The 12,971-nt window shown below is 46.5% G+C and overlaps 1 protein-coding gene across 2 annotated transcripts; it reads left to right on the top strand.

The window, feature by feature from the left end:
• The first annotated feature begins 8,271 nt into the window (after positions 1-8,271).
• LOC133903403 (disease resistance protein RGA5-like) lies at positions 8,272-12,674 on the top strand. Of its 2 annotated transcripts, none has more exons than XM_062344764.1 (3): positions 8,272-8,529; positions 8,632-9,566; positions 10,042-12,674. In XM_062344764.1, the coding sequence occupies exons 2-3, from the start codon at positions 8,758-8,760 to the stop codon at positions 11,984-11,986; spliced, it is 2,754 nt and encodes a 917-aa protein (XP_062200748.1). In that variant the 5' UTR covers positions 8,272-8,529; positions 8,632-8,757; the 3' UTR covers positions 11,987-12,674. The 2 variants fall into 2 exon arrangements, with proteins under 2 accessions (XP_062200748.1, XP_062200747.1); XM_062344763.1 differs by having other exon boundaries at positions 8,274-8,529; positions 8,605-9,566.
• The last annotated feature ends 297 nt before the right edge of the window (positions 12,675-12,971 follow it).

Here is a 12,971-nt window from a genome sequence, read left to right on the forward strand (position 1 = left end):
GTATTTTTAACCACTTACATTGGACCTCGATTTTTGTTAGGAGTATATACCATACTAGCGTATAAAATTTTGCCTGGTTATTGGCTGGCCTCGAGACAGTGGTAAATTTATTTACATCAACTTGGTGGTTAAGAAAAAAAAACTCGACGACGGGCAGACAGCCCCCCCCCCCCCCACCCCAAGAAAATTCACTCTGTGAAATAGTAATGCATTCATTTCCGAAACTTATAAGTAAATTCTCTCTATACTTGAGAAATGGGTGTGGCCCAAGGTCATGTTGGGGCGCTTAACAGTATCGATATCCAGCCTGTCTAAAAAAAATACAGACTTCTCTACTCTTTTAATCTGGTTCTACATTTCATAATATTCTTTTCAGAATACCAAATGGCAAACTCACTTCTGTCTGCTTGTCATTACCTCCAAATTTACATTTTGTAATATTAAAAATAAATTTTAGAATATGATATATTAGATATTGAGCTAATTATGGCCCTTGGCTTCTTGCAATGGCGCATTTCACCCACTGAGAATGGCTTAGGGGCGAAAACAAGGCGCTCGATTGGCTTGATGTTTAGCGGCTGTTGCCCCAATTCTATGCCCGGTCTCGGGCAGCTGCGTGGTAAAAGCAGGCAAGCAGTTTAGATCTATTTTCAGTTTGTTTCAGTTGGGTAAGTTTGAGAGATTGCACCTGGCTGGCTGTATATGCCGCCCTTGTTAGCCTTAAGCAAGCAGTAACGAGCAATCTATCATCTCATCCTTATTCTGTACTCTCTAACAGCTCCTGAAGCCCGTGTAAGGATGTCGGCCACTGAGAGGCTAAGGGACCTCCCACTACAGTGACCCAATCCGTTCTCTTCCAGGACGTGACAGTGTGTGCTCTCGTTGTAGAAACTGAACTTTGCATAGATTAATTGTGAAAAAATTAAATTGTTCGATGGGACCACGAGTTGAATTATTAAATAGGAAACTAAAGACCAATGTACGTTTTAACCCCCGTACCGTCAACCTACCTTTTACCAACTGTGGATTGCCTAAATGTGTGTTAGTGCTTGTCTGGGTTGACAATCGTAGAAGATTTGTGTAGGAAGGGCCAGGCATTGCCTGTGAAACTGTACCCTACCCAGTCCATGTGGGCTGTGCCACCTCTACACACAGCTTGAACCAAACTTTGTTGGCGTGTTGGGGCCAAGCCAAATGGGACGTAGCCATCACTTTCAATTTTGTGTGGTCACAACTAAAGCCGTATGGGGCTATTTATCTCAAAAGAGTTGACTCGTAACAGAAACCAATACAATACTGGGATGCAAATGTTCCACATGAACCTTTGATTACTGACAACTAATTGGTGGCATCCCAAGCAACCAATAAAACTGCTTCGGGCGATAATTGTGTGGACCAAGAATCACTCCACCGTATCTTACTCCTCTGCACTTGTGTTTGCTGCTGTTCTGTGCGTGTGTTCTTGTGAGTTGTGAGAGCAACCATGGCTGAGCTTGTGGTCGGGCCACTGATCTCCATGGTGAATAAGAAGGCATCCGGCTACCTCCTGGATCAGTACAAGGTGATGGAAGGCAAGGAGGATGTAGGACTGAGAACGGCGATTAAAGGAGAGATGAATAGTCATCTTAATAATTTTTTTTCTAACATACGATCTTCTCCTATTTTATCACTAACACACCTCAAAAATGAATCACAACAAAGTGCAACACAAGATAAAAAAACCACAGCAGAAACAGAGGAACCCAGAAGTTCTGAGTTGAACAGATTCATGACTCATCCCCACACAATCCAAATATGAAAATCCAATCAATGGTGGGTCTTATGATTGAAATCGAACACTAGTTTCCACAACATACCAATTCATAACTCATCCTCACACAAGGCTTGGATCTTGAGAAGAAATATCCAAATATCAAAAGGATGAATACCGAGTGAAGATAGTCTCCAAGTTGATAGATAAGAGGTAGTCGAATTCAATACCCAATTGTGTACGTTTGTATGCAAATTTTATGCCTCTAGCAATAAGAAAAATCACTCCAATAAGGTAAGAAATTTCAGCTTAAGCACAAAAATGAAAATTACAACCAAATGATGAAAAACTTGCAAGAGAACCAATAGAGGAAAACTAGAAGGAGGTGAATTCAAACATAAGAGTAAACATAAATTTCATTGCTTGCAGAGGTCAACCTTTATTTTAGGTGAATTACAAAGATTTTCTCTTACGAAGCTCTAACCTAATACATAGGCTAAGTACTTCTCTTTCTCTACTTAAAACCCTAGCACAAATCTCTCATATGAATGACCTAAAAGGCTCAAGTGGCTGGTTCACCTCTCCCAACAGCTCTACTCCTTTTTTTATAGGCCTTGGGAGCTTTTTTGGATGCTAAGTTTTCTTGTTCTCAAAATACTCCTCCCTTGTAGTACACTTCTACCTACCATTGAGGGCATTTTGATCTATTTTTCGCTTGTTCATCGAACGGCCGTGGTTTCTTCACAACTTAGCTTTGTCTTGACGCTAGCTTCGTGATGATGCAATGTGCACTCCATCCACCCACGGTTTTGAGGCCAAACTGCGAAACCGCCTTGCACGCTTCTCAAAGCGTGACTCACTACCGCTTGTTCTGGCCCCAAGCAAGCATCTCGATGTCGACACGTGTACTCTGTCTTGCGATCTTGAACAATGGTAAGTCTCTCCCGCTCCCGATCCCTCGGACTGCCTTGTCACTTACATCGGTATCCCCTTCGCTTAACTTTGTCAACACGCCGTCTTCATCCATTTTCTCATCCATGTTTTGCTTGACCTCCATGTCCACAACTAGTGTCGGTGACACAGGAACCAGGGGTCCCCGAGTCCCGAGGCCGGATCAGCAAGTTGCCACGTGGCGCCCTCCCGCGGGGATCATCTCCTCGAGGTCTGAGAAGACTAAGTCCCGGGAGAGGGTGCTCAGGACCATGAACAGTGGTCCCCGAGTGCCCGAGTTCCCTGATGGTCCGAGAAGACCAAGTGCCGGGAAGAGAGTGCTCGAGGCTGTGAACAATGGCCCCCGAGCACTCAAGTCCCCCGACGACCAGGAGAACCGAGTACCGGGAAGGGGGGTGCTCGGGGCCGTGAGCAGCGGCCCCCGAGCACCCGAGTACCCCGAAGACCCAAAGGAAATCAGTTCCGGGAGAGAGTGCTCGGGGTCGCGAGCAGTGGCCCCCGAGCACTCGGTTCCCCGAGAATCCGATCAGTCAGATTCCAGGAGAGAGTGCTCGGGGTCATGAACGGTGGCCCCCGGGCACTCAGTTCCCCGAGGACCAAGAGAGGGCATATCCGGGAGAGAGTACTCGGGGCTGTGAACAGTGACCCCCGAGCACTCAGTTCCCCGACGACCTAAGAAGTCCTTCGCCAGCGGCCCCCACAGAGGTCCAGCGGTGAGGTGTCAACCAATGAAAGGCCCAATGCCGCATTTAAGAGGGCACTTGGCCTGTCACTTCCAACTGCTCCTGCCACGCTCGGTGTCAGCCCCTGCCACGGCTTGGCAGGGAGGCGTGGGGACATTTAATGCACGGGTCCCATCCCGCGTCATCCGGCGCGCTTCGGGATAATATCGCGAAGCCCAAAGCACCCCGCCTGCCGCCCTGCTGCGTCAGACCCGCTCTGATCGAACGGGCATGCCGGGCTACTCTGTGGCTGCCCGGTGGGCCCTCTTCACGGCACCCGTTGCAGAATGGTATCATGACGAACGAGACCGGACGGGGGCGCATTTTCAACCCTCCCCGTCACTTCGCGCAGTAGCCCATGATGGTTGCTTTCCATTTATGGCGCCTTGGAACTCGTGCCCTCCGTTTATGGGCACGCTACTGCCGGCGAGTATTTAAGGTGGGGCGGGCTCCCCGGAGAAAACAGGTAATGGAAGTTGGAGGAAAGGAAACCGAGGAAGAAGACAGAGGTCCAGTACAAGCGCAGAAGCTGAAATCACCAAAGAACAAGGAGCCCGAAGCTCTAGGATAGACAAATATTCTTGTAACCAGTAACATCTCTGAGAGATATTCTCAGTGCATTTATAGCACACAGGAGTAGGGTATTACGCTCAGTGCGGCCCGAACCTGTCTAAAAACCTCCTGAGCATTTACTGCATTCTGCATTCGATCCTTCCATTCCACCTGCCATCATATTTACGCCCATTTATTTCACCCGCAAACAGATTCAGAATCATCCCCCAGCCGAATCTCAAAGGGGGTCCCTCCGGATCCCTGCTTGAGGAGTTCACCCTCCAACAGCTAGGGTCACCCTTGACTCCGCCCGGCCTCCTTGATCGTCCGGCACCAAGCACCCCGCTTGGCCCCGATCAATCCCGCTGTCGACCACCAAGTTGCATCCATCACATGCACACCATAAGACAAGCAAACACATATCTTCTAACCATCTCCAATTAGTCCAATATCACAAATCCTTAATTGAAAGCACATCCTGTAGAAAGCGTGAACACCGGATGTTTCGGTGTGTTCACCCTCTGAATACCGGACCATCCGGTGAGTGTAACTCCTCTAAGCACCGAAAAAACCTTCTCTGTAAGAAATACTCTGGCGTGTGCAATTCCCATCGCCGGACCATCTAGTGAGTTCAACTCCACTAGTCGCGCCACTTTGCATCCTCTTTGTAATAATTGCTCTGGTGTACTCTTCGGTGTACACACCGGACTATCCGGCGTGTAGAGTCTCAACTGGCTCCATTTTGCACCTCTCTAGAAAAATGCTCCGATGCTCATTGACCTCAACACCGGACCATCCGGTGCTCAATTCCATGTTTGCCTCTGCTGCAGAAATGCTCTGATGTTGTCTCCATGTGCTCACCGGATCATCCGGTGTGTATAATTTGCTACACACCGGATCATTCGGTGAGTGCAGTTTTCCCTGGACTCAGAAACAAAAACACCACCTCCAATTTCTCTGTAACTTTGGTTAGATATGATCATCATTGCAGTACATAGTCAAGCTCATGCAATCCCACAGATCAGCAAATCAAAACAATAAACTTGTCAATCACTCATCACATGTAAACCAAGGTACATTTCAACTTGATTTCTTAGAAGAGCAGCGTGAGATCCTGAAGTGCAGGCTGCCAGCCATCATGGACGTCATCACTGATGCAGAGGAGAAAGGTGCTTACCGGGCTGGAGTAAGTGCTTGGCTTGAAGCACTCAAGAAGGTCTCCTACGAGGCTATTGATGTCTTTGATGAGTTCAAGTGGCTGTTCAGATAGTCAAGGAGCTGTTAGGTCGCCATGAGGTTGCTCAACAGATAAAAGAGCTCAAGGGTCGCATTGTTGAGGCAAGTCATAGACGAAAGAGGTACAAGCTGGACACTCAAGTTGATCCTGGAACCACCAATGTGTTGTCCATTGATCCTCAATTACCTGCACTCTATGTTGAGTCATCTGAACTCATCGGTATTGATATTCCGAGGGATCACCTCATCAACTTGCTAGGTGACGGAGAACAGTCACTGAAGGTGATTTCAATTGTGGGTCTTGGAGGATTAGGCAAAACTACCCTTGCAAATGAAGCATATAAAAGAATTAGCAGGCAATTCAATTGCCAGGCTTTTGTGTCAGTGTCCCAGAAACCTAATGTAAACAAGATTCTACGGAGCGTACTTTCTCAAATCAAGAATCGAGATAAAGCTAACACCGAACCAAAGGATGTGGAGTGGCTCATAGATGCACTGAGGGATTTGCTCAAGGACAAAAGGTGCGCTCTCTATTTCATATTACAATTTATTCTAGAATTTAAACTTTGTATGTATTCGAAGTCACTCTACTTCTTTTTTTACCTACCGAGCCCCCCTTTTACCCGGAGGCTTCCTTGGAGCCTTTTTACAGGAGGTGGGTGCAGGAGGGGGGAATCGTTATTTTATTTTATTTTGACTACCAGACCCCCTTTTACCCAGAGGCTTCCTTGAAGCCTTTTCACAGGAGGTGGGTGCAGGAAGGGGAATCATTTTTTTTTTACTACTGGACCCTCTTTTACCCGAAGACTTCCTTGGAGCCTTTTGACAGGAGGGGGGAATCGACCCCCCCCCCACCTCCGGTAGAGCTCCCAACCTTGGAGCTTGCCACCCTTCTACTAAGTACCGTTAAATTAATTTTAACATGACTTCTTCTAGCGTCTGCGTCCATTTGAGCTCAACTTCCGTCCGTAGCAGGTCAGGAGGCCTGCCATGAAGATCTGTGTATGGTGCTTCTCGGTCATGTTGTCACAGTAGCAAACTAGCACCAGGAACTTCTCCTGGTAATCTGCCACCGTCTCGGTCCGCTGAAGCAGAGAAAGCTCGCCCAGGTGATTATCCTGAATTGGCGGCCCCAAACGATAATGTACGTGCTCGACGAAGCTCCACCATGACATCATGTCGTGGTCCTGCTCCAACCTGAAGTACCATTGTTGCGCGCTGTCCTCCATGAGGAACAAAGCGAACCACACATTGCGGTGTTCTGGCATCTGTACTCCCCTGAAAATCTGTTCGCACCTGTTGAGCCAAGGCAGTTGGTTGCCTTTTTCGTTGTAGTGAGCGAAATCTAGCTTGTAGTACCACGCCATGACCCGCTCATCTTGGTTGTCAGTCGTCTCTGGGGGCTATTTGAGCAGCTGCGTGCTATGCTTGGTCTTGATCACGTCGTCAATCATTGCTTCTTTGTCGTCGGGTGCTAGGCCGTGCCCAGATTCGCTCGAGTTCTCCAGGAATGAGATCGCCAAGTTGTGAGCTGAGCGCTTGAACTTGGGCGACGCCATGGCATCGTGCCCAAGGATAATGCTCAGGATATGATGGTTTTGGTTTTTTTCCTCCTTGATCAAATGAATCCGGTGGCATTATATAGCCCAAGTGTCTAACAATTCAAACTAACCAAGTATTATCTCTAACGAAATCCAAGCTAATCAAATCTAATTTATCTCTAGCTAATCTCTAACTAATCAATCTGAAAAAGAAGCCGTCGCATAGGACTCCTTGCGCCTGCACTGCTGCCCCCACATGACACCTATTGTCAGCACTTTTCATCGACAGGTTGTTGATCAGAGAGAAGATACGTTGTGTACTGTTCATCTGGCACGCGTCCGCTACTGTTCATCGCCTCCGGCGCTGTCCGTCTGCACGTTCCACAACGCCACGTTCGCTCATGTCACCGAGTTCTTCGTTCGTGCCGACCTCTGCTGCACCGTCGTGTGACTGATGTGCAGTTGGCCACTAGTTTTGACGATTCGCCGGCCTCACCCCTCGTCCACCAGGAATCTTCCCGATCCGCGTGCTTGTCCTGGTTTGCCTGCCACCAGTGCGTACTCCTCGGGTGTCTACGCAATCACTCGCGAGTTTCCCTGCGCTGATCTGCATGCCAGTGTCACCGGCCAGCAGTCTCATCTACCTCGTCATGCCCGCATCTACCAGAGCCAACAACCAGCCAGCCGGGAAATTCAACCGCCTGCTACCTCCACCGGCGGAGAAAACAAATTTTAGAAAACGGAAGATTTTCGTGAGATACTGATCTAGTTATATATCTTTTGATTTAACGGAAAACTCGATCCTATAAAATTTACTTTTATCAGTGAAATCCGCGTGTGCATGCGTTCCTGTTCTCCTCAAACTCATGCGTTCGTTCCTAGCTGACACAGCCAGCAAAAGTCCAAGTTTGTGAAACGGTCTGTTATATCCAAATTTCCTAACAAAAAATATGGATCAATCTCTATCGTAATACAGATTTATTTCACGTGATTTTTCACATCTGCATTGGAGGTTTTTTTATATTAAATCTCTATCTTTTAGATCCAAATTTCCTGACAAATAGCATAAGAGCCGACTAGACACTGAACACGAGAAAAAACTAGATCGGTTTTTGTCCGTCTCGACGCCCGACCCATCTATTGTTGGTCGCCGTCCGAGATTCCCTCCGGTCGTCGCGCGCCGTTCTATGCATCGGGCTCGACGCATTGCACCGCCCGATCTTCCGAATCTCGATCTGCAGTCTGCGCCGCCTGGAGCTTGTTCCGCTGCGTTGATCCCCATCGTCAGCTACGAAGCAGCACCAGCCGTCCCCATCGCAGTACAGCACAACCGGCCTCTCACACTCGCACGCCAGTGCGTACTGGTCCTGATCTAGAGACCACGATCCGCCGGATTCCCGCGTGCGCTAGCAGGATCCACGATCAGCGCTGCAAAAGTTAATTTGGCGAAGCTGCCTGTTGCTTGACAAAGATGTTTCAGCAACCCATGCGAAAACAATAGGAGCGGCATCTGGGCGCCCCTTGCTTGAAAGCTACTCTGGTCGCTTTCACTGACACCGCGTTTTCCTTCTTTCTTGTGGTCCAGTCACTCCCTTTCCTCTCAAAGTCAGTGCAGAGGTTTCCAGGCGGAGCTCGATCTATGAAATGCTCCAGCAGCGTTAGAGGTGGGATTGGATTGATATCCAAATCCAAATAGAGGAGTGCAGTGCAATTCAAGTCCAACCAAAGCAAGGGACATAGTTTCCTAATCGAAGCCACGGACAGGAAGACACAAAAGGTATGTGCCAAAGCGTGCTTGTATCTGTCGTTGATTCTTCATGGACATAGTTTGATGTTTGCAATCTTCCTTCAGAGATCTGAACCTTAAGCATCGATGCAGCAAGTGGACTGATGACTAGCAGCTACTATCTACTTCATTGATTCTGCACCCACACACAGTCAGCTGGTCACAAACCTCCCTTCCTGGGGTCACTGTGCAGAAGAACGTAACAGCCTAGCCTAGGAGATGAAGGGGGCCATGGTGAGCGTTGCCACCGGGGTGATGAACTCCCTGCTTGACAAGCTCACCACGCTGCTGGGTAAGGAATTCAGCTGGCTGCATAATGAAGTGAAACATGACATTGCCTTCTTGAGGGATGAGTTGAGCTGCATGAACGCTCTGTTGGAGAAACTGACTGACATGGAGGTGCTTGACCCTCAGATGAAGGAGTGGAGGAATCAAGTGAGGGAGATGGCCTACGACATAGAGGATTGCATTGACGATTCTTTCATGCACCAACAGAGACCTGGTGGAATCATGGGATTCTTTCATGACTATGTTCAGAAAGTCAAGGAGCTGTTAGGTCACCATGGGATTGCTCAACAGATAAAAGAGCTCAAGGGTCGCATTGTTGAGGCAAGTCATAGAAGAAAGAGGTACAAGTTGGACACTCAAGTTGATCCTGGAACCACCAATGTATTGTCCATTGATCCTCGATTACCTGCACTCTATGTTGAGTCATCCGAACTTATCGGTATTGATGTTCCGAGGGATCACCTCATCAACTTGCTAGGTGACGGAGAACAGTCACTGAAGGTGATTTCAATTGTGGGTCTTGGAGGATTAGGCAAAACTACCCTTGCAAATGAAGCATATAAAAGAATTAGCGGGCAATTCAATTGCCAGGCTTTTGTGTCAGTGTCCCAGAAACCTGATGTAAACAAGATTCTACGGAGCATACTTTCTCAAATCAAGAATCGAGATAAAGCTAACACCGAACCAAAGGATGTGGAGTGGCTCATAGATGCACTGAGGGATTTGCTCAAGGACAAAAGGTGCGCTCTCTGTTTCAAATTACAATTCATTCTAGAATTTAAACTTTGTATGTATTCGAAGTCAGTCTACAGACGAGGCAAATTCTCAAAATCCCACTACTGAGTACCGTTAAATTAATTTTAACATTAATTAATGGATCTCTTCTGCAGTCGAATCTTGCAAATGACAACGGGTCATTTTATTTATCATCCTAATTCTCATACAATTAGCCACAATTCCTTATAACACGAGACAAGTTGCATTTTTGCGTTGAAATTTAAAACATATTTAGACATGCATGATGACATACCTCTTTCCATCAGTATGCATATATGTATTAGCTCGGTGTTATAACATTACTTTTAGCATCAACCATCTTATTTAGGGCCTAGGAATAGGAATTTGACGTGAAATAGTTCAATTCCAATGTACTTAACTCTGCCTGCATTTAATCAGAACAATTCAATTGACTTGCAGTATGTTACCATTTTCTAGGTACTTTATCGTAATTGATGATATATGGGACACACAAGCATGGAAAACAATAAAATGCGGATTGCCTGGGAATACTTGTGGTAGTAGGATACTAGTGACAACAAGAATTGCTACTATTGCCAAATCCTGTTGCTCCCCTCACCATGGCACAGTTTATGAATTAAGGCCACTAAGTGAAGCTGACTCCATGAGTTTATTTTTTAAAAGAATTTTTGGCTCAGAAGACCTCTGCCCAGCTAACCTTAAAGATGTTGCAGTTGAAATCATTAAAAAGTGCGGTGGTCTGCCCTTGGCAATAGTTACTATGGCTAGTTTAATGAGTACTAAATCAGTCAGAAGAGAAGAATGGGTGAGTGTTTGTAATTCAATTGGTCTGGGGCTTCAAAGTTACAATGTGGAAGGAATGGAAAGGATTTTATCCCTTAGTTATTGTGATCTTCCCTACCATTTGAAGACATGTTTATTATATCTAAGCATGTATCCAGAAGACCATGAGATCGACATGTGTCAGCTTGTAAGGAGGTGGATAGCAGAAGGGTTCATCAAGGCCAAAAGTGGGAGAAATTCAGTAGACGAAGGGAAATGCTATTTTAACGAACTTATAAACAGAAGTTTGATCCAACCAGTAGGTTTCGGGCTTGATGGTCAAGCAACGGCATGTCGTGTGCATGATATGATTCTTGATCTCATTGTATCCAAGGCCGTCGAAGAAAATTTTATCTCCTCCGTTGGTGACCAAATGCATACATTGATCTCCCAAGGCAAAGTTCGCCGACTCTCGGTTGACTACCGTGGGCAAGAAGTTGCCATGTCACGGTCATCCATGATTTCTTCGCATGTCAGATCTCTCGGCATATTTGGGTATTCTGAAAAGATGCTTCCTATTTCAAACTTCCGAGCTCTAAGAATGTTGGATTTAGAGAGTAGTGCGAGATTGCAAAACTGTTATCTCCACAATATAGGGGATCTATTTCAGCTGAGGTACCTACGGGTTGCAGCAAGCGGCGTCACGCATCTTCCGGAGCAAATAGGAGAACTGCAGTTTCTGGAAACATTGGATCTGTGTCGTACATGGATAAGAAAATTGCCGCCAAGCATTGTAAAATTGCAACGGCTGAACTTTCTATCTGTTAATGGTTCGCAATTACCGGATGGAGTCGGAAACATGCAATCTCTGGAGGAACTGTCAGGTTTATCGGTCTACAACGAATGCTCAATAAATTCTTTGCAGGAGTTGGGAAGCTTGATGAACCTGAGAACTCTTCGGCTAACTTGGCACATCAGTGACTCACGCAATGACAGAACAGCGTACACAGATATCTTGGCTTCATCACTTGGCAAACTTGTTGGTTCCAGCCTTAGATGTTTGCGCATTATCAGGGGACATGGTTCTGTTGACATCCCTTTTGATTCTTGGCCCTCACCTCCTCATCTCCTGCGAGAATTAGACATCCCGGGGTGCTGTTTCCAAATGATCCCAGAGTGGATGGCCTCAATGGCCAACCTCTCCACGCTGCACCTCAGGGTTAAGCAAGTGACACAGGAAATCCTCCATGTCCTCGGGGACTTGCGAGCGCTGCTAGACTTGGAGTTACGATCAGAAGCTGCAGATGGTCCCATGGAAATGCTGGTTGTCTGCAACAACAGGTTCCGATGTCTGAAGATCTTCCGCTTGTACGGCCAGATCATGGGTCTCATCTTTGAGGCTGGAGCGACGCCACAGCTCGAACGATTCTCCATTGAAATCAGAGCACGTCAGGCGCAATCTGCATTTGCTGACCATCCTGATCTCGGTATCCACCACCTTACTTCCCTCAGGGATCTCAATGTCTGGATTGACTGCGAAGGTGCGAGGATTGAAGAGGTGGAGATGCTCGAGGCTGCTATCACGGATGCAACCAATCTACTTCCCAACCATCCCACACCACGTTTATATAGAGTATGATGTGTACGAGGAAGACACCAAGCTATTTTCCCCCTCCAGACCACGAATTACTCAAGAACGTTGCAGTCCAAAAAAAATTGATTTCTCGAAAAAAGAACCCCGTTGCAGTCCAAATTCATGTTTATGAATGATGTGATAATGTATTGCACTGCAGAGTACATACTCTTTTTTGCTATTGCACTGCAGAATATCCTTGTTGTGACACCAGTGACTTTTGTTCGGTTCCTTCCAAGCGAACTTGATCAAATGCGCCTTTAATTAGTTTGTGATCGCTCTACTTATCTGCAGAACGAAATCATGGGTGTCAGGACAGGGGGTTTAAAACGAGGATTGCTTGTTCGATTATTGTCTCAGATCAGAATTGTTGCTGCAGTGGATCCAAGTTATATTACTCACTGGACATCCAAAGCATTGGAAAAATAAAAAAGGCTTTGTTATTGTTGTTGGACATCCAAAATGTGCGTACATTTTCTTGGTGCATTAGAGTGCTCAGTCTCTCTCTCTCTCTATATATTTTTTTTTGCCGGGAACTTGCTCAATCTGTTTATTACTTTTGAGTTTTTAAGCTCTATTTTAGCCTTTTGTACTATTCCTTTTTTCCGAGAACCGGCTTCTATGTTATTTGTAGCATTCATTTGATTCCATGTGACGAGAACACATCATAAGCTTAAACCGTGCTCTGTTCTGACTTTGGAAGCAAAATTCTTTCTTGCTTTTTTTTTGAGGAATGTTTTTTTACGGTGGGATCCATTTACTCGGCCTTCTTTGGAGACAGGGTCGAGTAGATCGCTCTGTGCATGCTTGTGTGAGCGCTCGGACTCGAACACGAATTGGCTAGAACGCTCGCGCATCCTTACCAACGGGGCTAGCGCCCGGATGCTTTTTTTTTTTATTTAGAATTCATTCTTGTTGTGCTTCGTTCTTTCTTGGGTCCAGAGCAAAGTGGTGGGCTGGTCCATTGGATGAGGCCCGTGGATTGCTTATT

Source organism: Phragmites australis, chromosome 21, assembly GCF_958298935.1.
Source record: "Phragmites australis chromosome 21, lpPhrAust1.1, whole genome shotgun sequence".
Lineage (NCBI taxonomy): Eukaryota > Viridiplantae > Streptophyta > Magnoliopsida > Poales > Poaceae > Phragmites > Phragmites australis.